This window comes from Sturnira hondurensis, unplaced genomic scaffold, assembly GCF_014824575.4.
Source record: "Sturnira hondurensis isolate 20B ecotype Veracruz unplaced genomic scaffold, ASM1482457v3 Scaffold0007578, whole genome shotgun sequence".
Lineage (NCBI taxonomy): Eukaryota > Metazoa > Chordata > Mammalia > Chiroptera > Phyllostomidae > Sturnira > Sturnira hondurensis.
Window position 1 is genome coordinate 2,684,977 of NW_028080209.1, and position 25,279 is coordinate 2,710,255.

A 25,279-nucleotide genomic window follows, 5' to 3' on the forward strand; every position below is an offset into this window, starting at 1 on the left:
TAGCATGGAGCCTTAGGCAGATCCATCCTCTCAAGGCCTCACCCATACCCTCCTCTCCCCCATCAGGGCTGTATCTGTCATGCTCTCCCCCACCCCCCATGTCTCCTCACAGATGTTCCCTGGTCCAGGCACCCGTGGTAGCACCTGTGGGCTGAGATGGAGCCACTTGGCAGGGAGCAGGCTGCTGAGGAAGCAGAACTTTGCCCACTGGGCACTTTCAAGGACAGTTCAATGCACCCTGTTGGCCATGGCCAACTCTGGCCTACCTGTGCCCGAAGGGTACAGAGCCAACCCCCCCCCCAGCCCCCAGCAGACAAGACCGCAGACCTTCCAGTGTGTCCTGCGGGCCAGACTGGCCCACGCAGCACCAGGTGTCATCAAGCAACGCCCGAGGAGTGCGACGCTCTGAGCCCCCATTGCTCAGGGCAGCCCCTGCACTCCGTGGCTGCTCCTTTCAGGTCTCAAGGGCAGGAACACTGTTAATAAACAAGCACTTACCAAAGTAAAGGGTTTCCCTAACAGCCTGAAGTACTCACTAGCCCGTAAATGGTGTCGGGACCACTGGGTAGTCGTGGGGGTGGTGGGAACAGGGCGGGGAGACTCCCATTCCTACTTGTACCAAAATGAACTCCAGGTGGCCCACGTATTTCAATGTAGAGAAAGAAAGAAACCCAAACAAAGCTACGAGAAAATGGGAGACTTTTATGACCTTGGAATGAGAAAGGTCCTTCCAAGCATGTTACAAAATTCTAAATCCTGTTTTAAAACATCAACATATTCAACTATATAAAAATAAAGCATTTCTGCATAACAAAACACACCATTAAAACGAAAATGCTTGCACCACACGTCACAAAGGACAACTCAATAATAGCTGTCAAAAGTGAACAGCTTCTACTTCCAGGAAGATGAAGGAGACATATTTTTCCCTATTCTCGCTAAGTACAATTAAAACCCTTGGCAGAAACACCAGTGGGGACGGACAAAGCCCAAGCAAAAGCCTGCTCTGTGTGGGTACAGGGCAGAAAGGGGCGGCCTGGCAGGGCGCGAAGGAAGCCTTTGGCCCCGGGGCGAACTCACAGCCTTGCCCAGCAGTAAGAAGGCCGCTCCTGAACAGCGCAATGACCCAAAGTGAAATCTTGGTGGGTGGACTGGACGGAAGAGTAGAAAAGAAGGAGACAGAACCCACACACTGGAAGCTGGAACAATAGAAATGACCCAATCTGAACAACAGAGAAAACAAATTGAAAAAAAAAATGAAGAGACTCTCGGGGACCTGTGGGTCGGTAACAAACCATCAAACATTCTTGTCCGCAGAGTCCCAGGAGAGACTGGGGTGGGGGTGGGGGCGGCTGCTGCGGAAGTGCTCCGCAAAATAACAGCCGGGAACTGCCCCCATTTGCAAGATGGAAACCTACAGATTGAAGGAGCTAAGCACCCCAAACCAGGTAAACCGAGAGAAATCCATGCCAAAATACGTCACAATTACATTTCTGAAAATGGAAGACAAAAACATAAAGCAGGGAGAGAAAAATGACCCTGCCCTATGGGGTGTCAGTAGTTTGAATGACAGTGGGTTCCTCGGTGGACCCGCAGAGGCCAGAAGGACGCAGCCCAGTATTTTCAGGGGCTGAAGGGGCTGTGAACCCAGAATTTGACACCCCGTGGGCATGTTGTTCAGGAGCGAGAAGAATCGAGATATTCTCAGGTAAAGGAAAACTAACATTTAGCGGTGAAGGACAAAGGGAAGATTCCACCAATCTTAGGGCCTTGGGAGTGCCAACCAGTGCAATGTAGCGAGAAAAGGAAACAGAAGTCATTCATATTGGAAAGAGAGAAACAAAACTGTCCCTACTTGAAGATTATAACAGTCCTCTCTTATCCATGGGGAGATGTTCCAAGCCCCCCAATAGATTTCTGAAACCTCAGACAGTAGCAAATTTTATATATACTATTTTTTCCTATGTATACATACACCTTCAAGCAAGGGTGTCCAAACTTTTGGCATCTCTGGGCCACACTGAAAGAAGAGTTGTCTTGGGTCACACATTAAATACACTGTGACATGTAATCACAAAAGTATCTCATAATGTGTTAAGTAAATTTACCACTTTGTGTTGGGCTGCACTCAGCCATCCTGAGCCGCACGGGGCCCAGACTACGGGTTGGACACCCCGGCTAGAGCTTCTCTCTAGCATATTCAGATTGCCAGCATCACTGCCCTTGCATGTCAGGGCCATGATTAAGTAAAATAAGGGTGACTGGGACACGAGCACCGCCACACCACCGCAGTCCATCTACCAATCCAGACTACGTGGCTGACCAGCGGGCAGCATGTGGGCACGGGTGCACCAGACCAAGGGGTGACTCACATCCCTGGCGGGACAGAGTGGGGCAGCCCAAGATTTCATCATGCTACTCGGAATGGTGTGCAATTTAAAACCAGTGAATTATTTCTTGAATTTGCTGTTTAAGATTTTCAGGCCATGTTTGACCACAGGTAACCACAACCACGGAAAGTGAAACTGCCAACAGGAGACTACTGTGCGTGATTGTTCACACAGAAGATCCCAAAGAATCAACAAAAAAAAATTATTAGAACCAGTGAGTTAAGTTAGCTCACAGAATACAAGATAAACCCAAAAGTCAATGGCATTTCTGTACATTAGAAATGGACTCGTGGGCACAATTAAAAATAAAACATTATAATCATTCAAAAAAGAAAATCCTTAGGAGTATATCTAACAACACATGTTAAGAATTGTATGGGACTTCTGCCAAGATGGATGCGTAGGTGGAAACACTGTGCTTTCTCCCACAACCAAGTTTGAATACAACAAAGGTTTAGTAAACAAAGACTCAGCCAAAGAACAGAAAACTGAACAATACGGAAGTCCGACAACAATGAACCATTCAACCGGGACCGGTAAGAGGGGCAGAGCCAGCAGCGGAGTGGGGTGGGCAGGAAGAACCCCCTGACCCAGGCACGCAGGCAGCCGGGGTAGCAGCGCGGACCCAGTGAGGGTGCAGGATAGGCTGAGCGTGGTCACACATTCACGCGCAGTGGGACGACCGAGGCCCCAGTGGCCGGAGGTGGCAGACGGGACCTCCACTGCTTTCCTTTGACCCCGCCCCCACATACAGCGTCACAACCCAGCGACTGAGTTGCACCACCCTGGTGAACATCTAGGGCTCCGCTCCTCATATGTAACAGGCACAAACAGTCCAAAATATGGCTCAAGAAGAACTCAAAGCCCCAGAGCCCATAACTCTAAGCAAAAAAGAAATAGTGAACCTCTCAGATGCATAGTTCAAAATACGGGTGATCAGGATGCTCACAGAACTTGTTGATTATAGTCACAAATTAGAGGAACATATGAAGGCTAAACTAATTGAAATTAAGGGAAATGCACAGGAAACCAATAGTGATGGAAAGGAAACTGGGACTCAAATCAATGGAGTGAACCAGAAGGAAGAACGAAACATCCACCAGAAAAGAATGAAGAAACAAGAATTCAAAAAAATGAGGAGAGGCTTAGGAACCTCCAGGACATCTTTAAAAGTTCCAACATATGAATTATAGGGGTACCAGAAGGGGAAAAGGAACAGCCATGAGTGGAAAACTTATTGGAAAAAATAATAAAGGAGAACTTCCCCAGTCTGGCAAAGGAAATAGGCTTCCAGGAAATCCAGGAAGCTCAGAGAGTCCCAAAGAAGCTGGACCCAAGAAGGAACACACCAAGGCACATCATAATTACACTAGCCAAGATTAAAATGAAGGAGAGGATCCTAGAAGCAGCAAGGGATAAGGGGACAGTCACCTACAAAGGAGTTCCCATCAGACTGTCAGCTGATTTCTCAAAAGAGACCTTACAGGCAAGAAGGGGCTGGAAAGAAGTATTCCAAGTCATGAAACCCAAAGACCTACATCCAAGATTGCTCTATCCAGCAAAGCTTTCATTTAGAATGGAAGGACAGATAAAGTGCTTCTCAGATAAGGTCAGATTCAAGGAGTTCATCATCACCAAGCCCTTATTATATGAAATGTTAAAGGGACTTATCTCAGAAAAAGAAGACGAAAAATATGAACAGTGAAAGGACAGCAAACTCACAGTTATTAACAACCCCACCTAAAACAAAAGCAAACCAAGAGGACAGCTAGATCAGGAGTGGAACCATAGAAATGAAGATCACATGGAGGGTTAGCAACAGGGGAGTGGGAGGAGGAGAAGCGGGGAGAAGGTACAGAAAATAGCATAGACAGTAGGTAGAAAATAGATAGGGGGGAGGGCAAGAATAGTGGGGGAAATATAGAATCTAAAGAACTTGAGACACGTGGTCATAAACTAAAGGGGGGAATGGTGGGGGAGGGGTGTACAGGGTGGAGGGGAATGAAGGGGGGAATAGAACAACTGTAACGGTATAATCAATAAAATATATTTTTAAAAAATTGTATGATAGAAACTCTACAATGCTAATGAAAGAACTTGGAGATCTAAACAACTGAAGAGATAGACCACGTTCAAGGACTGGAATATTCAACATAGTCAAGATGTCATTTCTTCCCAAATTGATCCACAGGTTTAACATGATACTATCAAAGTCCCATCAAGGTGTTTTTGTAGTTATAGATGAAATTAGTGTATGGAAGGCAAAGGAACTAGAATAGCTAAAACAACATTGAAAAAAAGTAAAGTCAGAGGACTTAGCCTACCCAACTGCAAGGCTTATACACAGCACAGCCATCAGTGCTGTGTGGTGTGGCAGAGAGGCCGACAGACAAACGGAGCAGAAGAGACAGGTGGTTAGGGGGCGCTGGGCAACTAAAGGGAGAGACGAATGAGAAGTGACTGCTTAATGGGTGGGGGACCCACTTCTGCGGTAGACGGTGGAAGGAGCTGCACAGCACTGCACTACTTGTCATGGAGGGTAAATTTCATGTGTATTCACCACAGTATTTAATTCACATCCTTCCATTCCTGTGCGGGGTTGGATGGAGCTCTTCCTTGTTCAGGTCAGGCCCCTGCCTCCTCCGTGTGAAAGCACAAGAAAACAGTAAACAACATTTGAGAAATGCATCGTTTCAGAGCTGAATCATTACGTTCAAAGCAAGGTTCTCTGCCAGCCAGTTCCGCACGCAGCCACCAGGCAGCCCAGAAATCCCTTCAGAGCACCTCTGCCTCTAAGATAATAAGGCTCCCCAAATGTGTGTTGTTTAAACATTCAGATTAACTATTGCTAATCAGAGACTCCGTGCAGGCAGGCCTCGGCGTTTACGAAACACACTCCTTTTCCGGGTCTTCCCCACCCCCCAGGCGCGCGGCCACGGGCCGGAAACTGGGAAGGACACGCCCCGCAGCATTTCCGGGGGAGGTGTCGCGCGCCCTGCAGGCTGTGCGGCTGCGTAGTCCGGGCTCCGCTCGGTGAAAAGGCAGTCAGCTAGGGCAACCCTGTGCTGGCCGACCTCGGTCCCCTCCAGTTCCTCCCACGAGAAGTGTGTTATAACCAGCTCCCTCCGCCTCCCGCAGCGGGGAGCACCTGTTTCTCTGCCCCTGCCTTGAGAGCACGTCGCCAAGTCGCGTTTTCCCCTGGGCATCTCAGAACAAGTGGGGCGCATCTGGGCGGAGCGGTCCCCTCATTCCAGCCGCACTAGGCGGAACCCGGCGGCCGCGGCTGCCCTGACGGGGACAGGCGGGTCTCTACAGCCGGGGTCCTTTCCGCACATCTGGGCCCTGTGATGCCAACAGGAGCGCACAGCCTAAACCACGGGTGGAGTCCCGGTACTGGGAGGACAGGAGCTGCGACCCCCGCGCGCCCACAGCACCCTTCGGGAAGCATCCTATGCTCAGACTTGGGGGACGGGGGCTCACTCGGTAGGGAACCAGACCGAGGAGAAACTTGGTCCGAGTGAGTCACTGGCCCAACAGCCCTGGCCTGGACGCTGACACTTGAGAGAAAAATCCTGAGAGCAGCAAAACCTGTCACCAGCACTCTTGCAGCAACCAACGCCCCCTTTTACCGGGTCTGCACGCTGCTTCCCCCAGAAGAGGAAGCTGGGCTCTCACTTCTTGTCCCACTGTTTGAAACCTGCAGGGAATTAGGTTCCTAAGAACTTCATTCAACCAGGTCCTGAGCTGAACTGGACAAAACAACTCTCTTAACTGCCAGAGAAGCCCTTCTACTCACACAGTAATAATTCCACAGAGCGCTCAGAGCCCACAGAGAAATGCTTCACCCTTAAACAAAATAATGCCAGCACCTGCGTGTCCTGGCTTCTCAGCTCTCAGTGCAGAAGGGAGCGCCTCACCAGAGGAGGAAAAACTGGGGCCTTTGGCGCCTTAGTTGGGGGCTGAGGGTGCCAGCCTGGCCATGGGCCTGGCCACAGCTGCGGCAGGAGAAGAGTGGTTTGCTATTTTTCGGAAGTTTGTTAGAGAATGAGTTTGGGCCAGTTGGTGTTTACATGCTTAGTCACTACAGTGCTGGTACTGGGTGCAGGAGGGGAGAAGGCTTGCTGCTTGGCTGGTCACTGGAGAAGTCACTCCAGGAAAGTGACTGGCCTCTCTCCTAGGTCCGAGTGCCAGGGCTCAGAGCAGGGGCTCTCGGGGAGACTCCACTTCTTCCAGGGCCTGGCTCCAGGGGATGAGGGTTTTCAGGATCTCCTTGTGGTAGGGGCCGAACACCTGCTGATTGTGGTGCATTAGGCTGACAAACTTTTGGCCCAGTTCTGCCAGCTCTGCCTCAATGAGAGTGAGGCCTCTGGGGAGGCCTAATCGAGAGCGCTGCACACCAAGAACCAAACAGCATTTGAGAAACAAGTGGATCCACTGATCTGTGAGCCGGAAAAGACAGTGAGAAGGGACAGAGCAGGCGCCTTTCAGGGAGACACGCTGCCCTGCACTCATCAGGTTCTGAGTGTGCTGAGACACTAACCTACTCACTTGGCTAGACTTAGGGACTTTGTTTTGTTTGGTGGGGGAAGGGAGCTGCTAGGTAGCTCCCAAGGACAAAGCGAAGATGGAAAACTAGTGGGCTAGTAAATTTTTGACTATTCCAAAGATTACTTAAGTATCCATCAGTTAGATCCTACCAAGTATTTGACATAACAGAAAGATTTTAAATTGATTCTTTGGATGGGCTGAGGTGAAGAGCAAGGCCATGTTCATAGCCTCCACTCCAGCATGGGATGGTGGAGGGGAGTCGCTGCCATGCAAACATGTCTGCCAGTGTAACTCAGCATCAGTTTCTTGTGGGTGGGGGGTAGATGCCACAGGTCACAGACTACAATCGAAAAATGACCTAGAAGGCCAGAGATGACTCAACCAGGTTGGTTGGACAGTATGCCACACCTGCATGTCAGGGATTCCTGGGTGCAAACCTTTCTTAGAACCAGAGTCAGTCTTTAAATTAAAAAAGATTTATTTCAACCCAGCATTTTGAAAAACGAAAGCCCAAATAACAACTTGCCCAGTGACCGCGCCTGTCCCTGGTAAGTGGTTCGGTAGCTGACTTGCAGGGCTGGAATCTAGCTCTCTTCACGCTGTCCTCACCCCCAACCTCCAACACACACTCACTGATGACGCTGCGGACACAGTTCTCCTTGTGGGCAATGTCCTGGAGCTATCCCATCAAAGAGGCTGTGCTGTCACTGCTCAGAGCAGCAAGGCCCATGTTCTCAAGGCTTTGATTGATTTCCTGAGACATCCGTTCACTCACAGTCAGCGTGGCCTCCTCAGGCCTAGACCATGAAGGACACTCAGCTGGCAGCCCCAGGTGGCCCGGGCATTGGCCCAGAGCCTGGAAGCTCCACGCCTGCCAGAGGGCCCATGCGAGGGAGACTCCCAGCCCTCCTCCTGCCCTCACCCAGCCCCTGGGAGCCACAGAGCCCAGTGGGCAGATTCAGTGTCTTCACTCTCACCTCAGGATATCGATTGTTCTCTGCATGCAACACCACGTTCTCCTTCTCAGTAAGCAAGATAAACTCAAACCAACTCCAGACAAGCATTTGGTTTGGCCCTTGGATCAACTCAGTATTCTTTGGCCCCAGGTAATTTATTTATATGTATGTATGTCTATACATTTTTAAGACTTTCTTGGACATTTTCCATGGCTTTTTATCCTGCCCTCACCAACTAGAGTGACAAACCTGGCCTTTTGATTCTGCCGGCGTGATGTCCGGCAACACAGTGGACATCATTCAGTACTGCTGACCCATCAGCTCCCAGTACATGTAAGTAAGACCAGTCCACTGCCACCCGCTCGACCACATGATGACTTCATTGTAGCAACAAGATGATGCGTCATTTTGTAGCCTCTGCACTACTCTTCTGGAAGAAAGTTTGATTTTTCTTTGTTACAAGCCTCAAGACCACTTATAGGAAGACACCAATAATCTTTGTGGATGGTTCCAAAGGGTCTTTCTGTGGCTTGTGGTGGAACATAAGCAATTATTCCTTATCTGCCTGTCCTCTTACCATAAGCCATGTCCTCTAAAGAAACAGAACCTACACAGCTCACCTGGAGTTAAATTCCTCCATGAAGGCTTTGATTCTGCATTTCAGCTTATCCACAAACTGAGGGGAGCCAAACAGAACACTGACAGAGAAACTGCTGGTCACCAGCAAGCCTGAGGCTGGGATGGTCAAGTGGAGTAGCTGTGACTGCAGCTTCTGCAGCCGGGCTCTGTCCACCAGCAGCATCTGAGGATGCAGAGGGGACAGGTGGTCAGAGAGCAGGGTCCTGTGGAGGAGGGACCTCGTACAAGCCCATGGGCAGTGCCCCACACAGGCCTGCCTCAGGGAACTCTTCTTCAGGGTCCCAGAGAAGAAGGTTCAGGAAAACCTGGGACAGCACCATTGTAGGGCTGGGGGGCTCGGGGCTGTGGGTTGCCCCATTTGGAGAGCGGCAGGCCACCACACAAAGGGTTGGGAGCTTCAGGGCAAGCTGGAGGCAGCGTGGCAAGGTCTGCTGCTGCGCAGGTCAGCCACCCGGTGGCGCGATCGAGGAGGCCTGGCTCAGGGCAGAGTGCAGGAGCAGCATCAGCATCTGTACCCCTGACGCTTGGAGATGAAGGTTCTTTCCTAAATGTACTCCTGGATCGTAAACACATGCTTATGGGGGCCCTTTTGTCTTTGATAACTGTTCCTTCTCCCTCCCCCTTTTGAGGAAGAAACTTTCTGTTCCTAAAAGGAGGCAGAATACTCTGTAGCGATACAAAGGTCAGACCCAAGGTCAGACCAGACTCATATCTCCCCACGCCTGCCCACAAATTATATACATACTCGGCTGTTTGTCGAGGAGTTGCTGGAATTTAGCCCATTTGTACTGGATGGAATGTTCCTGCAGGTGGGGTTGAAGGCTCTAGATGGTGTAATTCATCCTGTGCGTTTTCATCAGGCCCAGGACCTGGAAGATCCCCCTGACCCAGAGAAAATGAAACATTGATTCTGTGAAAGGGGATCCAGTGAGAGGCCCCAGCAGGAGCCACTGAATCACTGCGTTTGAAAACTAGAGTAAACACAGCTCATTTCCTTGCACAACCACATCAAAATTACAACTGAAATCTAGAACAACCATCACTCAGAACCATCAGAAATCAAGCTGAATGGAAGGCTGACTACAGAATTAAAGAAACCTCATCCGTCTAGATTGGTAGGAGGGGCTGGTTCCACACCCATGTGAATAAAAATTTGGGAAGCATAGCTCAGGAGTGAGGAGTCCCAGTCCCACACCAAGGCCCCCAGCCCAGGGTTCCAGTACCAGAAAGATAAGTCCCCGAAACTTCCAGCTGCAAAATCCATGGGGATTGAGTTGGTGAAAGAAACTTCTAGATTCCCAAGCAGTTCCTCTTACAGAACCCACACATGGACTTACTCAGACTCACTCCCTCTGAGTGCCAGCACTGGAGTAGCAGCTTGAAAGGCACCAGTGGCATACAGGGAGGAACTGAAGTGTCTGACATCAGGGTGAGAGCTGAGGGACAGCTTCCTCCCAGACAGAAAGTTGGCCACTCTCTTGTTTCTGAACCTCCCCCCACAGAGCCACAGAACTGGCAGGCAGGTGCCACATTTGAGAGTCCATTAACCTGGCTCACACTGTTTGACCCACCCCTCAGATCCCCTGAGACTCTGTCCCACCCAATTTACAGCTGTAAACAATGGCTTTTCCATGAGTGGCTGGTTTGGGCTCAAGCTTTACAACTTCCTAAATCCCCTCAAACAAACAACAGCCAGCCTCAGTGAGCCCCCAGACCCCATACTCTTGCTGAGTGGCCCCAGGCCTGACACTCGTGGAAAAGCGCAGCGCAGCCAGCCAAGATTCACAGCTTGGCTTTGCCTGGGGATCTCCAAGCCCAGCACCTGTAGCAGCCGTCTCAGGTTGCTGTAGAGCTCATGCAGGGTGCCCTGGGCAGAACACAGGGTGGGGCAGACCTTGGCCTGCACCACCTGGGAAAACTCAGGGCCTGCACACCCAGGGGACAACTACAGACCATGTTGGAGCACCACCACCCTGCCCCTGCACAGCTAATCCTCCATGGAGGGTGGAGGTTGGTGGTCAGTGGTCACAGCCAGTCCTTGCAGCTGACTGGCCTGGGTAAATCCCTCCCATTGATCTGCCAACAGCAGCCGAGGCTCAACTACAGGAGGAGGGTGTACTCAGGCCACACAAAGGCTGCAACTCCAGTACCCAGCCTGAGTGATGGGGGAGGCTGTGCCATTGGACCCTACAGGACACCTACTACATCAGGCCACGCTGCCACCACGGCCTGGCCATGTTGCCAGGGACCCACAGCAACTCTACCTAATACATAAAAACAAATAGAGAGAGGCTGCCAAAATAAGGAGACAGAGGAACATGCCCCAAATGAAAGAACAGATCAAAATTCCCCCCCAAAACTAAAGAAAATGGAGCTAAACAATCTATCAGATGCAGCATTCAAAACACTGGTTATAAGGGTGCTCCAGGAATTTAGTGAGGACCTCAGCAGCATAAAAAGGACCCAGTCAGTAGTGAAGTATAGGAAAGAGATTTCCGGCTAAGATGAAGACACAGGTAGATATACTTTGCCTCCTCATACAACCAAAAGAAGGACAACAACAAATTTAAAAACAAAAAAAACAACCAGAAGTGCCAGAAAATTGAACTGTATGGAAGTCTGACAACCAAGGAGTTAAAGAAGAAACATTCATCCGGTAGGAGCAGCATCCAGACTGGTAGGAGCAGTGGGCCTGCATCCAAGATGACTCTATCCAGCAAAGCTATCATTAGAATGGAAGGGCAGATAAAGTGCTTCTCAGATAAGGTCAAGTTCAAGGAGTTCATCATCACCAAGCCCTTATTATATGAAATGTTAAAGGGACTCATCTAAGAAAAATAAGATCAAAACTATGAACAGTTGAATGACAACAAACTCACAACTATTCAACAATTGAACCTAAAAACAAAAACGAACTAAGCAAACAACTAGAACAGGAACAGAATCACAGAAATGGAGATCACATGGAGGGTTATCAGTGGGGAGTTGGTGGGGAGAGAAGGGGAGAAGGTACAGAGAATAAGTAGCATAGATGGTAGGTAGAAAATAGACAGGGGGAGGGCAAGAATAGTATGGGAAATGTAGAAGCTAAAGAGCTTTTGTGTACAACCCATGGATATGAACTAAGAGGGGTAACGCTGGTGGGAAGCGGGTTGAAGGGCAGAGGGAAATAAAGAAGAGAAAAAATGGGACAACCGTAATAGCATAATCAGCAAAATATACTTCAAAAAAAGAAATGAAGTATACACTAACTGAAATAAAGAACAATTTACAGGGAAACAACAGTACAGTGAATGAAGCCAAGAATTAAATCAATGATTTGAAACATAAGTAAGCAAAAAAAAACACCAATAAGAACAAGAGGACAAAAAAAGAATCCCCCCCCCAAAAAAACAAGGAAAGTGTAAACAGCCTCTGAGACAATTTCAAGCATTCCAACATTTGCATCATAGAGATGCCAGAAGGAGAAGAGAAAGAGCAAAAAATTGGAAATCTATTTGAAAAAAATAACAAAAGAAAAATTCCCTAATTTGGTGAAGAAAATAGACACACAAGCCCAGGAAGTACAGAGAGTCCCAAATAAGATGGATGCAAAGAGGCCCACTCCAAGATACATCATAATTAAAAGGCCAAAAGTTAAAGATAAAGAGAGAATCTTAAAAGCAGCAAGAGAAAATTAATTACTTACAGGGGAGTTCCCATAAGACTGTCAGCTGACTTCTCAAAAGAAGTTTTGCAGGCTGGAGAGGACTGACAAGAAATATTCAAAGTCATGAAAAACAGGGACCTACAGCCAAGATTGCTCTATTCAGCAAAGCTGTCATTTAGAATCAAAGGGCAGATAAAGAGCTTCTCAGACAAGAAAAAGCTAAAGAAGTTCATCATCACCAAACCATTATTATATGAAATGTTAAAGAGACTTATTTAAGAAAAAGAAGATCAAACCTATGAACAATAAAATGGCAATAAATATATATCTATCAATAATTGAAACTAAAAAACAAACTAAGCAAACAAGAACAGAGACAGAATCATGGATATGGAAATGTTTTTAATGGTTGCCAGATGGGAGGGGGTGTGGGGAAATGGGAGAAGAGGTGGGGGAATTACGAAGTACAAATAGGTAGTTACAGAATGGCCATGGGGATGTAAAGTACAGTGTAGGAGGTGAAGTAGCCAAAGAACTTACATGCCTGAACCATGGACCTGAACAATGGTGGGGGGATTGCCTGAGGGAGTGGGGGTGCTGGATGGAGGTGGGAAAGGAGGAAAAATTGGGATAGCTGTGCTCGTATAATCAATAAAATATAATTAAAAAAAGAATTAGAGGGGCTTTAAAACTCACATAGTTCTGCCTCCTAAATTACAAAAGACGTGTGGCCCAGGCCCAGAGGCCCAGAGTGAGAGTACGGCAGAGCGGGCGGCACAGGCCTCTGGACCCTGAAGCCTCTGAGCCCAGTCCGTTTCCACAACAGCCCTTCTGTTGTCTCTTTAAAAAGGGAGTCGGTGCAGGACACACGGGCACGCTCACAACACACGGGCACGCTCACAGTGTCTCTGGGAGGGGGATTATAGGGGATGCTATGTCTGATGCCATTTTTGGACCAATCACTTTTTTTTTTTAACTTTTTGGGTCTGGATCTTGGTTTCTGTAGCTGTGAACTAGGGCTAACCCTTGCCAGTTCATGTTATGTGAACTGCGACAAGAGAACTTGAGAAAGCGATACTTGAATGACTTGGAAGAAAAGGCTGCACAGTTTTACGGGAGGACATCACACAGGGGCCAGTCCATCTAAGGATAACTGGAGGGCCCCTCAAGGCCATCTTCGGAAAAGAAAAGCTAACAGGCCAGAGAGAAAGGAGTTAGTCAGGTCTCAGCAAGGAAGAGCCAGCCAAGACAGGGGCTGCCAGCCAGGGTCTGGCCCACAGGAAGGGGCGGGTCTCAGGAGAGTCATCGGGCTTCACACCTGAGTAACCGAGCAGAGTCTGTGATGCTGTCCAGTCTCTGCATAGCTTCATCTCGAACTGGTGCACCCTGCAAAGCCACTGTGTTGAGAATGTCCTTGGAGAGGTGAGGGATGTTCAGGGCCCCATGCTCTGCTTCCTGCTTGAGGAGGCCCGTGTTCAGAGCTTCCTCGATCTCACTTCCCAGGCGGTTCTGGTGTGGTAAGGGCAGCAACAGCAAGATCTGCCAGGACACAAAGTCAGAAAGGGGTTAATAGGACAAAAGCCCCTTGTCAGGCCCTCTTTGCTGGAGCTAACTGGACCCCATAAAGCATGACTGACTCTTGTTTTATGAGCCTTTATCCTCAGGTCTGGAAAACCACTGGAAGCACCCCGAAGGGGCAGAGGATCCTAGAACTTATGAAATGGGATGTGCCAGACCGCAAAGACCCTGCACCCAAAGATAGCACTGGGACAAGCGGCAGCCTAGACAAGACCAACCGAAAAACCCTGCTCCGCAGCCACCCGGTCACCTAATAAAAGCTCAAAGCCCCCACCCCTCAGGGCTGGTGTGTTTCTCCACACTGTGGCCCCCTCCCCTCTTGGAGGGTGAGTAGAGATCTTTATTCTCTGCACTTTTCTTTGTGAATTCTTCCACAAGAAGAATTCTTCCACGGCTCGTCTTTGCCGTCAGCCTGCATTACTGACTGCCCTAACAGGGCCTGCACTCTGTTCAGAGGCCCAAACTTTCCCGAATGGAAACCCTTTAGCCAAACACATCCCAGCCCATGTCTTCTGTGGATTAAGACGTCACGTCTCTGAATTTCCTAGAGGGCACTAATTCATCTTTGTTTAGGGACCAATAATAGATCAAAGCTTTAGGGGATCAAATACAGCAACAATATATCATCTTTATATTGAGATATAAATGAGATAGAGAGATAGAATGAGATAAAGAGATAAACCAAACCAAGGAGTGTGGTAGCAAGAAACTCAAGGTGCAACAAATATAAAATACACACCGCCACATGGTGATGAGGGACTCTTCGTGTTAAAAAAGCAGACATTTTTGTGATTTACTTCAAAGACCAAGGAGAAAATAAGCAAAGAAACTGTTAGGGGTAACTGGAAATAGCCTATTAACCCCAACATGTTAAGTTCCCTGTGAACGTCTCTCTTCTTCACCTCTGTGCCTCTGGGACACAGTGGGGTGGAGGGATGGGGTTCAGTGAACATTTAACTGAACGGAAAATTGTGTTGTCATAGCCGGATTCTTCCTGTTTAGCTTTACCTTAAGCAAATAAAGTGGAAGTTGCTCCATACTATCTATTTAAAAGGTAAACTCTGCCAATTTTCACTTCGGGGCCTCTCAGTTCAAAGTCTTCCCTTCCAGCGCCTCCTCGTGGAAGTGAAGCTGGCGGCACTGGGTCAGTTTGGTCAGTAGAGGATGCTAAAGAGGGACGGTAAGAGGAGGAGGTCCTCCCCACACGCCCATTCCGCTGGGCTTCCCCTGGGCAAGCCCCTGGGGCACACAGCTTCTCTTTGTTCAGATTACTGTCCGGTTTCTTCATCCTGATGGGACCCAGATGGATACAACATTGGTGCCATGAGTGAGATGGGCACTCAAAAGGCCATCTGTCTATTGGATCTGATGGGTGGAGAGTATTTCGTATTTTCAATGCCTTGGGAAGACATGGAAAAGGGAGGGTGGCCGATAATCCCCACAAACGCTCAGCTGCCCGTCGCCTCAGTGAAGCTGGTAGAGCTTCAGTGGTCTGGACCTCGTCAGAGGCACACCCTCCAAGGGGAATGACAAGTTGCTGTGCCTCAAACCACCCCTGTGAAAAAGAGGCACAGCGCTTGTAGGCCTCTTTTGAGGTTTCAAAGCAACACATGCTGCATTAGTTTGTGGACAAAAAAAGGGCTCTGTAGTCAGTCTGAGAAGCCTGATCACAAATTCCCAGCTGGGCAGGGCCGAGCGGGTAGTCACCCCAGGCCCGACTCTTCTTTAGGAAAAGGCTCGTCTTTGCCGTAAGCCAGTCCTGTCCATCGTTTTCGGTATCTCGGTTAGCAGGCTGAAATGCCAGAGTCATCCTCTTTTTCAGACCCCTCAAGGGAGCACATAATCTTTTTTCTGTTTTAATTTTTTAAATTGGGTGTTTTAGAGAGAGAGGAAGGGGGCCAGAGAAAGAGAGAGAGACAGACAGACATCCATCTGTTGTCCCACGTATTCATGCATTCATTGGTTGAGGCTTGTATGTGCCCTGACCAGGACTGAACCCACAACCTTGGCGCGTGGGGACGACTCTAACCAATGGAGCCAGGGACAGCACACGATCTTGACAACTGTAATCTTCACTACCTTCCCTCCTCAATTTCCCTCCCCCTCAAACGTGTAAAAGAAATTACAAAACTGTCCTGCTCCAGAGCATTTGAGATCCTGCTTTGTGGCATATCATCAGTTTGGCTCAAACAACTCAGACTCAGAAAAAATTCTCTACAATTTTGGACATTCTTATGTGCCACCCACTCAGAGTTGCTCATAAGGTTGCCAATTTCAAGTGGGAGCCAGAGCCAGAGCCAGAGCCAGAGCCAGAGCCAGAGAGGCTCCGCAGCCAGTTCCGGCTCTGCCCCAGCCGCTCTACCACGAGGGCCTTGCGGTCCTACAGGTCCGTGGTACCTGAGGTGTCCACCACTCTGGAAATGGCACTGCGCAGAGCCTCTGTGGAGCGCCAATAGGAGAGACGCAGCACAGAGTTCTAGGATTTGGGAGCAAGTCTCTGCCCTCTTCTGAGGATAACTGTTCGCCTTGTGAGAAACAGTTCCTGGCTTGCTTCTAGGCCTTGTCAGAGAGTAACACCTCACCATAAGACATCAGGTGACTGTGTGGGCTGAGCTTCCCACGAGGAACTGGGTGTTTTCTGACCTACCCAGTGGAGAGATGGGATGACTCAGGAATTGAGATGTGTGTGGAAGCTCTGTATGGAAGCTGACCTACCCAGGAGGAGCCCAATGAGTGAAATGTGACATTTATCAATTTACTGTCTCTCAGCTCCAAATCCATCCTTAGTGTCTCTGCTCTGAAAAAATATGAAGTCCTTTAAATATTTTCCCTTTACCAAATGATAAATTTTAAGCTTCATCTGTAGAGTGCACTATTAATTAGTTTTTGCACAGCATAACAAATTACCATACACTTAAAAGGCTTAAGAAACACGTGCATTTGTCATCTCACAGCTTCCCTGGGTCAGGGGTCCAGGTGCAGCTGAAGTGGGTGCTCGGCCCAGGTCTCCCAGGCTGTAACGAGCTGTCGCCAGGCCGCATTCCCATTGGGGAGTGTGACGGGGAAGGGTCTCTTAGCAACTCCTTCAAACTGTTGGCTGAATTCATTTCTTTACAGCTGTATACTTAAGGGATCCAGCTTCTTGCTCGCTGTTGATTGGATGCTGGTCCTAGAGGCCACCTGCATTTCCTGGCCATGGGACTCTCTCCACAGGTGGTTGACAACTTACCTGTTTGCTTCAGCAGGAGAATCTCCAGTCTGCTAAGACAGAGTCTTAGGTAATGAAATGTGTCATCCCAGCACCTTTGCCATATTCTATTGGTTAGAGGCCTCATCTGCACTGAAGGAGAGACTATTATCCAAGGATGTGGATCACTGGGCCAGGGCTCGGGCGGTGCGGGGTGCAGTCATGTCAGGGAGCGCCCACCACAAGATAGAAAGACATTGCAAAAGGCAAGAGCCTTTCTCTCTGGTTCTGGAATGCTCACTTGCCAGGCTCCTGCAGGAGTGTGGCTTTGCCGGTAACTGGCCCCGAGGGGTGTCTCCCAGGGCTCAGCTCCTGCAGGGCACAGTGGTCGGCAGCACACACGGCCCAGCAACTTCCCTGCACAGCTGTGCCCTCTCAGACCAACACTCTGGTGATCTGTCAGCGAGGGGTATGGGGACGGGGTGGGGGCACGGTACGGGCACGGTACGGGGGGGTAAGGTTCTCCTACAGCTGCTATTCCAGTATTCTTTAGAGTTCTCTTTGCTTCTCACTCACCCAAAGCCCTCATTTCTCCAGTTTCCTGTTACAATAATTTTTATATTAAAACTTCCTTGTTGACCCTGACTGGTGTGGCTCAGTGGGTTGGGCATTGTCCCACAAAAGGAAAGGTCGCCGGGTCAATTCCCAGTCAGGACACGTGCCGAAGCTGTGGGCCATGTTCCCAGCTGGGCAGTGTGAGAGGCAACCAATCGATGCTTCTCTCCCTCTCTTTCTCCCTCCTTTCCCCTCTCTCTAAAAATAAATAAAAAAAATAGTTTTTAAGAATTCCTTGTTGAGCCTTGGCTGGTGTGGCTCAGCGGATTGAGCTCTAGCCTATGAACCAAAGGGTCACCGGTTCAATTCCCTGTTGGGACACATGCCAGGGTTGCAGGCCAGGTTTCCCAGTAGGAGGTGTGCAAGTGGCAACCACGCACTGGCGTTTCTCTCCCTCCCTTAATAATGAAGAAAAACAATAGCAAAAAAGAGAAAAAAATTCCTTGCTGAAACTACCATGTAATTTCTATGTACAGATTAGATTCTCACTGATTCACAGACCATGCTCAGTTAGAATTTGCCAGCCACTCCCATTTAAATGAGCCAGGAATGTCTAGGAACCTTACACCTCTAAATGGAAGGTTGGTCACTCACCTCTTTAATTTCTTTCAAAAGTTCAAGAGCACCACTGTAGTCTGGGGGAGTAGCTGATAACTGCTCTCTAAGACGATCCCAAAAGGCATTATGCATCGTCTCCCTGACTTTGCCTTCCAGACTGTGAGAGGGTTAAATAGACAAATCACTTTCTCTATCCAAAGACTGCCATAGGCCATTATGTCCTATACCCACGCCAACAGTGTTCGACGTGATAAAAGACATTATACTGACAGGAGAAGGCCGAGAACTATGTTTGCATCGCACCGGAGGTGAACAAGCTGGGTTGGTAAGACTTGGGTGTCACGGGCATCAGAGCCTCCGAGAGGGCTCCTCGTGGTCCCAGGACAGCCCTCCCTCTGCAACAGAAAGAAGCCAAAGGGGGTCAGGCCGAGCTTCAGCACTGACCCTGCACCCAGCCAAACCAGCGTGTGACTTAGTTCCTATTTGTGCATGCATACAGCAATGAGTTAAATGATCTTTTGTTTTTTTCTAGTCCTGAAAGTTTAGAAAAATATTTTCCTTCTTTGATAAACCTAAATACCACAGATACTTCCAAATTGGCAGGTCTAAACTGAATTCACTGTCATCCACCTCCAAGCTCATTCCTCTATATGCCCAGTCTCAGTGGCACTACCATGCTGCCAGTTGTGGAAGCCGGAAAGATTGATCTTTTTTTCCCCTTAAAAAAATAGAAGGAAGCCCTGGCTGGTGTGGCTCAGTGAATTGAGTGTGGGCTGCAAATCAAAGGGTCACCAGTTCGATTCCCAGTCAGGGCACATGCCTGGGTTTCAGGCCAGGTCCCCAGTGAGGGACATGTGAGAGGCAACCACACACTGATGTTTCTCTCCCTCTCTTTCTCCCTCCCTTCCCACTCTCTAAAAATAAATAAATAAATTTTTAAAAAATTGAAGGATCAAAGGTGATTCAATTTAGAAAGCACAGTCTTTTCACCAGATGGTGCTGGAACAACTGGACATCCACATGCAAAATGTGGATCTAGGCACAGACCTTCCACCGTCCACAAATGGGTCATAGGCCTAAAAGAAAAACGTGAAACTATGAAACCCCTAGAAAGCAACCAGGAGAAACTCTAGGTGACCTTGAGCTTTGCGATGACTTTTAGATGCAATGCCGAAAGGAAGATCCAAGAAAGAAAAAATCAATAAGATGCACTGCATCAAAACGAAAACATCTGCTTTGCGAGAGATACTGTTAAGAAAATTAAAAGATAAGCCACAGACAATCTTGCTAAACACACACCTAATAAAGGACTGTTATCCAAAGTATACAAAGAATTCCTAAAACTCAGCAATAGGAAAACTCTGCAATTTTAAAATGGGAAAAGATCTGAACAGACACCTCACCAGAGAAGATACAGAGATGGCAAGTGAGCACATGGGAAAGGCTCAGTGACACATGTCACCGGGGAAGTGCAAGTTAAGACACAGATGACACGCCAGCACACACGCGTCGGAAAGTCCCAAACCCAGAGCGTGACCACAGGGTGTGGGGATGACGCGGAGCCACGGGAGCTCTCGTTCGCGCTGGTGTGAGTGCGAGACTGTGTAGCCGGCTGCTCTGGAAGACAGATCGGCGGGTTCTCAGAACTAAACGTGCTCTTGCCATACGACCCAGGAATCATGCTCCTTGGTATTTACTCAAGTGAGTTGAAAACTATGTCCACACAGAACCCCACAAATGTAGGTTTACAGAGGTTTATTCATGATTGCCAAAACTTGGAAGCAACCAAGATATCATTGTGTAGGTGAGTGGATAAATGGAAAATTACTAAGTGCTGAAGAGGAATGAGCTATCTAGACCCCCAAAGACACGGAGGGACCTCAAATGCATATCGCTCAGTGAAAGGAGCCCATCGGAAAGGCTACTGAGTGTATACGTCCAGATACAGGACATTCTGGAAACCCATGGAGAAGGTGAACAAGATCACTGCTGCCAAGGACCTGGTGGGGAGGGAGGGAGGGGGGTTGTTGGGGCAGTGAAATTACCATGTGTGATACAGTAATGGTGAATTCATGTCACTGTATATTTTCAAAACCCATACTATGTACAAAGAGTGAGCCCCAACAGAAACTATGGACCTGAGTTAATAATAAGGTGTTAATATTGGGCCGTCAATTGTAACAAATGCACCCCACTAATACAAGATGTAAATAATGGGGGAGAATGTGGGAACTCTCATACTTCCTCATCATTTTTCTGGAATTAAAACTACTCTAAAAATTATCTATTAACTTTAAAAAAAGAAATTACAGGAATCAGCACCAAGATGGAGGCATAGGTGGAAACACTGTGCCTTCTCCCACAACCAAGTTTGAACACAACAAAGGTTTGGAGAACTAGGACACACCCAAAGACCAGAAAACGGAATTATACGGGAGTCCGACAACTACGAACCGTTCAACGGGGATGGTAAGAGAGGCGGAGCCAGCAGCGGAGCTGGGTCGGGCAGGACAGATCTCCCGACCTAGGCGTGCAGGCAGCCCGGAACCAGTCGGGGTGTGGGGCAGACTACCGCTGTCACACATTTGTGCACAGTGAGACGGACCACGCAGGCCCCAGGGGGCAAACCCAGTGGTGGAGGGCTGACGGTGGTGGCACACTCGCGTGCAGTGGAACGAAAGGCGTGGGCCTGGTGACAGTGGTGGTTGCGGCGCCAGGGCCGCGGCGGCAGGCGGCAGACGGGAAGCCATTGTCCCTCTTTGACCCCGCCCCCACATACAACGTCACAACCCAGCGACTTAGTTGCCCTGCTCTAGTGAACACTTTAGGGCTCTGATCCTGCTATGGTACAGGCACGAACAGCTCAAAAGATGGTGCAAGAAGAACTCAAAGTCCCAGAGCCAATAACTCTAAGCGACCGAGAAATTGCCAGCCTCTCAGAAGCACAATTCAAGACACTATTTATCAGGATGCTCACAGAATTGGTAGATTACAGTCACAAATTAGAGGAACATATGAAGGCTAAACTAATTGAAATGAAGGGAGATGTCCAGGAAACCAATAGCGATGGAAAGGAAAATGGGACTCAAATCAATGGAATGGACCAGAAGGAAGAACGAAACATCCGACCAGAAAGGAATGAAGAAACAAGAATTCAAAACAATGAGGAGAGGCTTAGGAACCTCCAGGACATCTTTAAACGTTCCAACATCCGGATTATAGGGGTACCAGAAGGGGGAAAGAAACAGCCACGAGTGGAAAACTTATTTGAACAAATAATAAAGGAGAACTTCCCCAGTCTGGCAAAGGAAATAGACTTCCAGGAAATCCAGGAAGCTCAGAGAGTCCCAAAGAAGTTGGACCCAAGAAGGAACACACCAAGGCACATCATAATTACATTAGCCAAGACTAAAATGAAGGAGAGAATCCTAGAAGCAGCAAGAGATAAGGGGACAGTCACCTACAAAGGAGTACCCATCAGACTGTCAGCGGATTTCTCAAAAGAGACCTTACAGGCAAGAAGGGGCTGGAAAGAAGTATTCCAAGTCATGAAATCCAAAGACCTACAGCCAAGATTGCTTTATCCAGCAAAACTTTCATTTAGAATGGAAGGGCAGATAAAGTGCTTCTCAGATAAGGTCAAGTTCAAGGAGTTCATCATCACCAAGCCCTCATTATATGAAATGCTAAAGGGACTTATATAAGAAAAAGAAGATGAGAAATATGAACAGTGAAAGGACAGCAAACACACAGTTATTAACAACCACACCTAAAGCAAAAGCAAACCAAGAGGACAGCTAGATCAGGAGTGGAACCATAGAAATGAAGAACTCATGGAGGGTTAGCAACAGGGGAGTGGGAGGGGGAGAAGGAGGGAGAAGGCACAGAAAATAGCATAGATGGTAGGTAGAAAATAGATAGGGGGAGGGCGAGAATAGTGGGGGAAATATAGAATCTAAAGAACTTGAGACACATGGTTATAAACTAAGGAGGGGAGAATGGTGGGGGAGGGAGTGTTTGGGTGGAGGGGAATGAAGGGGGGGAATAGAACAACTGTAATGGTATAATCAATAAAATATATTATAAAAAAATAAAATAAAAAAATAAAAAATTAAATTAAATTAAAAAAAAGAAAGGAGAAAAAAAAGAAATTACAGGAATCAATTTTCCCCTGAATATTTACTTAAATGATATCTTGTCCTACAGAGTTAGACTAATACAGAAAATAACTATTTGAAAATTCTGAGGCTTATGTAATCATTTTCAAATAGGCATTGGTTGTCTTGAATTAAACAGTCCCCCCCCCCCAAGACCTCTTTAAAAAATACGGCAGTAATGCATGCTCCTTGTAAAAAAGAAGAAAAGCAACACAAAGGTGAATGAAACAAGTCAAAGTCCCCATCCCTACGCACAAACCTCAGGCACCAGAGACGGTCAACGCCAACCGCCTCATGGCCCAGTGTGTACCGGAATTGTTCCGAATTCCTTTCTCTTCATCTTATTTTCACAATCCGTCTCCAAGTTCCACAAATTCTGCTTCTTACAAGTCTCTGGAATCCATCCCCTCCTACCATGACCTGGGCTACTGTCTGTGAACTGGTCCCCTGCCTCTGTCTCGTCTCTTTTTAATCTGTTCTCCAACCGTTCACTCTCAAAACGATGACTTCTCTAAGATGCAGTTCTGATCACTGTGTCACGCTCATTTAAAATCCTTTAAAGGACTTCCCATCATCAGCAGCATAAATACTTATACTGTACGGCCCTTTCTGACACTGCTCTGCCTCCCTTTCCAGTTGGGCCCCCCTTACCTCGTGATGCCCTGTACGCAGCCATGCCAAACCCTTGTAAAAACAGAGCCCAGTCTGCGCCACTCTGTGTCTCCAGCGCTCTGCCTGGAGCACTTTTCCCACCCACGGCCCCTGGAAAGTGCCTATTCATCCTCTGGGACTCAACTCAAGTCTTCGCAGGCAAAATCTCCCTCCATGGGCAGGTCTCTGACCCTGCTTAGCAGTTCATCACACTCGTCAGAGTCTATACACACAACTTACCATTTTCTGTTATTCAACTGTCTCCCCTAGGAAAGTTCCTTGACAGCAAAACCAGGGCCTTGCTTATCTATAGCTGTAGCTACAATGACACCTAGCCCCGCACTCAGCCCTCTGCCTGCCACAGAGTTGGGACACCGCAAATGCCTGATGAATGACGCCCCAATGCAGGACTTCCCTTAGGAACACACAACTGTAATTAACAGCATCTTATAAGCCCAAAGTCAAGCCAATTACCAATAATGAGCAATCTTAACTTTATTTCAACCTTTTCCCCCCCGAGATAAAGTTTTGTACCACCTCACTGGAAAACCAGTTCCCTGCTTCCTTTCCCCGTCTCTCCTTCCCGCCACCTCCGCCCCTTTCCCAGACCTCCTCTGTCCCGGTTCTGCTTCTCTCTCTCCTGCCAGCAACCGACACACCTAAGCAGCAACAGAGGTGCCAGGAGATCGGGACTGGGGTGGAAACCTGTCCCAGAGGAGCTATGCTTGGCAAGGACCCCTGATGGCACAGTCAAGGGCAAATCAGAGCACCAAGCCCAGGGCAACCTGGGCCCGAGACCTGCACTGTAGTAGCAGATGCCCTGAGGCTGTGAAATACCGAAAGCATTTAAGGAAACCATCCAACCACAGGCTGCCATTATTTACCTGGCTATTGGTGGAAAATTAGAACTGTTTTAAAATGCAAAATCTGACAGTGAATTTACCCACTGAACTGCCAACATGTGGCAGAGCTACTCAATTCACACCCCCTGAATGGCTCCTGTGTACTGCGATGTCAACGGAACGAGGAAAAAATCAAAATAAAGCTTGAGGCGGGTGGGGGACTATTACTGATCAACAGGGTTCTGATCCTTAATCATAAATTAAACTGATTATGAAGCCAGAAAAAAAGAGTTGAAAATGCCACTATTAGAAAATTAATCTCTTTATCTGTGCCTTTTAATCTGTGATCCCTCAAAAGAGAGTAACTGATAGGAGCTGTCTGTAGGCAGCTGATAGAAGGACCCCAAAGATCTGTGTTTGCTGATACTCACACCCTGGTGTAACCCCTTCCGCTGGAGCATGGGCAGGGCTTAGTGACTCCCTTTTAGGCACTAGAACGCAGCAGGGGCCCGGGATACCAGGGACAGTCACTTCTGAGATCAGGCGACAAAGACCGCCTGGTTTCTGTCCCAGCAGTGACTCTCACTCTCTTCACGAGAGCTGCCCTGGGGGAGGCCCACCCGGCCAGGACCTGAGGGGCGCGCTGGCCAGCAGTCAGCAGACTGACCGCAGTCTCGGCGGAGACCTGGAGCCAGAGGCGCAGTGAGGCCATGGCCATGTCCCTGACCCACAGAAACTGAGACGATGAGCACTGTTTTACCCGCTAAGGTTGGTGCAGCGATTGCCAGCTACTCCAGGCTACGTCCTCCCTATCTGTCAGTGAAGACCTGAACACCACCCTGCTTATATTTTATTATTAACTGGGGCCCCAGAGTGAATATTCCAACAATAATTGCTTTGGTTCCCTCATTGGTTAAAGTGAAGGTGCTTCTTGGCCCTCTGATACTAATAATTACAACTGATCACTTTTCTGTTGGAATTTATGAGACCTCTTAAGGCTCCTAGTCAAACATTGACTGTATTATTAAATAAAAACTCTTCAAGTCTGGTCAGAAGTCATTAGTGCTAATACCTATGCCAGGACTAATACAATGAGAAAATCAGAAGAGCCTGCCCCTGCTTGGAGGAAAAACCTTCTCTTCCTTGTAGGAATCATGATTCATCCCAACTTCGTTGCCCAGCGTGGGAACATCGCTGCCCGTATCTACCAGACCTGCGACAAAAGGACACACCGTGGACGGCAGCAGCGAACCCCACCCGTCTGGACGTCTCGCTCACTCAGACTCATTGCACTGAGCGGCTGGGTTTGGGTTTGTGCGCAGACCCCTTTGACCGTCCCCACTGTTCACGTTTCCGGCGCGCCACGAGCGTGTCTGTGCCTCTCAGAACAGTGGGGCTTGGGGTGAGGGAAGACAAAAAAGTTATTTAAAAGAAAAACAGAATGTGAAACTGATTAAAACCTTCCTCCTACAAAGTAAATAACAACTTAAGTGGCAAAGAAACAATTTA

At 48.3% G+C, this 25,279-nt stretch overlaps 1 protein-coding gene across 1 annotated transcript; it reads right to left on the reverse strand.

The window, feature by feature from the left end:
• Positions 1-6,738: 6,738 nt before the first annotated feature.
• Positions 6,739-24,975, reverse strand: TCP11 (t-complex 11). The gene is given in 9 exon segments (XM_037052863.1): positions 6,739-6,871; positions 7,568-7,735; positions 8,515-8,696; positions 8,791-8,916; positions 8,918-9,006; positions 9,279-9,415; positions 13,501-13,721; positions 18,157-18,277; positions 24,881-24,975. Coding segments are annotated over 9 exon segments (1,230 nt in total). The 5' UTR covers positions 24,934-24,975.
• Between the last annotated feature and the right edge of the window lie 304 nt (positions 24,976-25,279).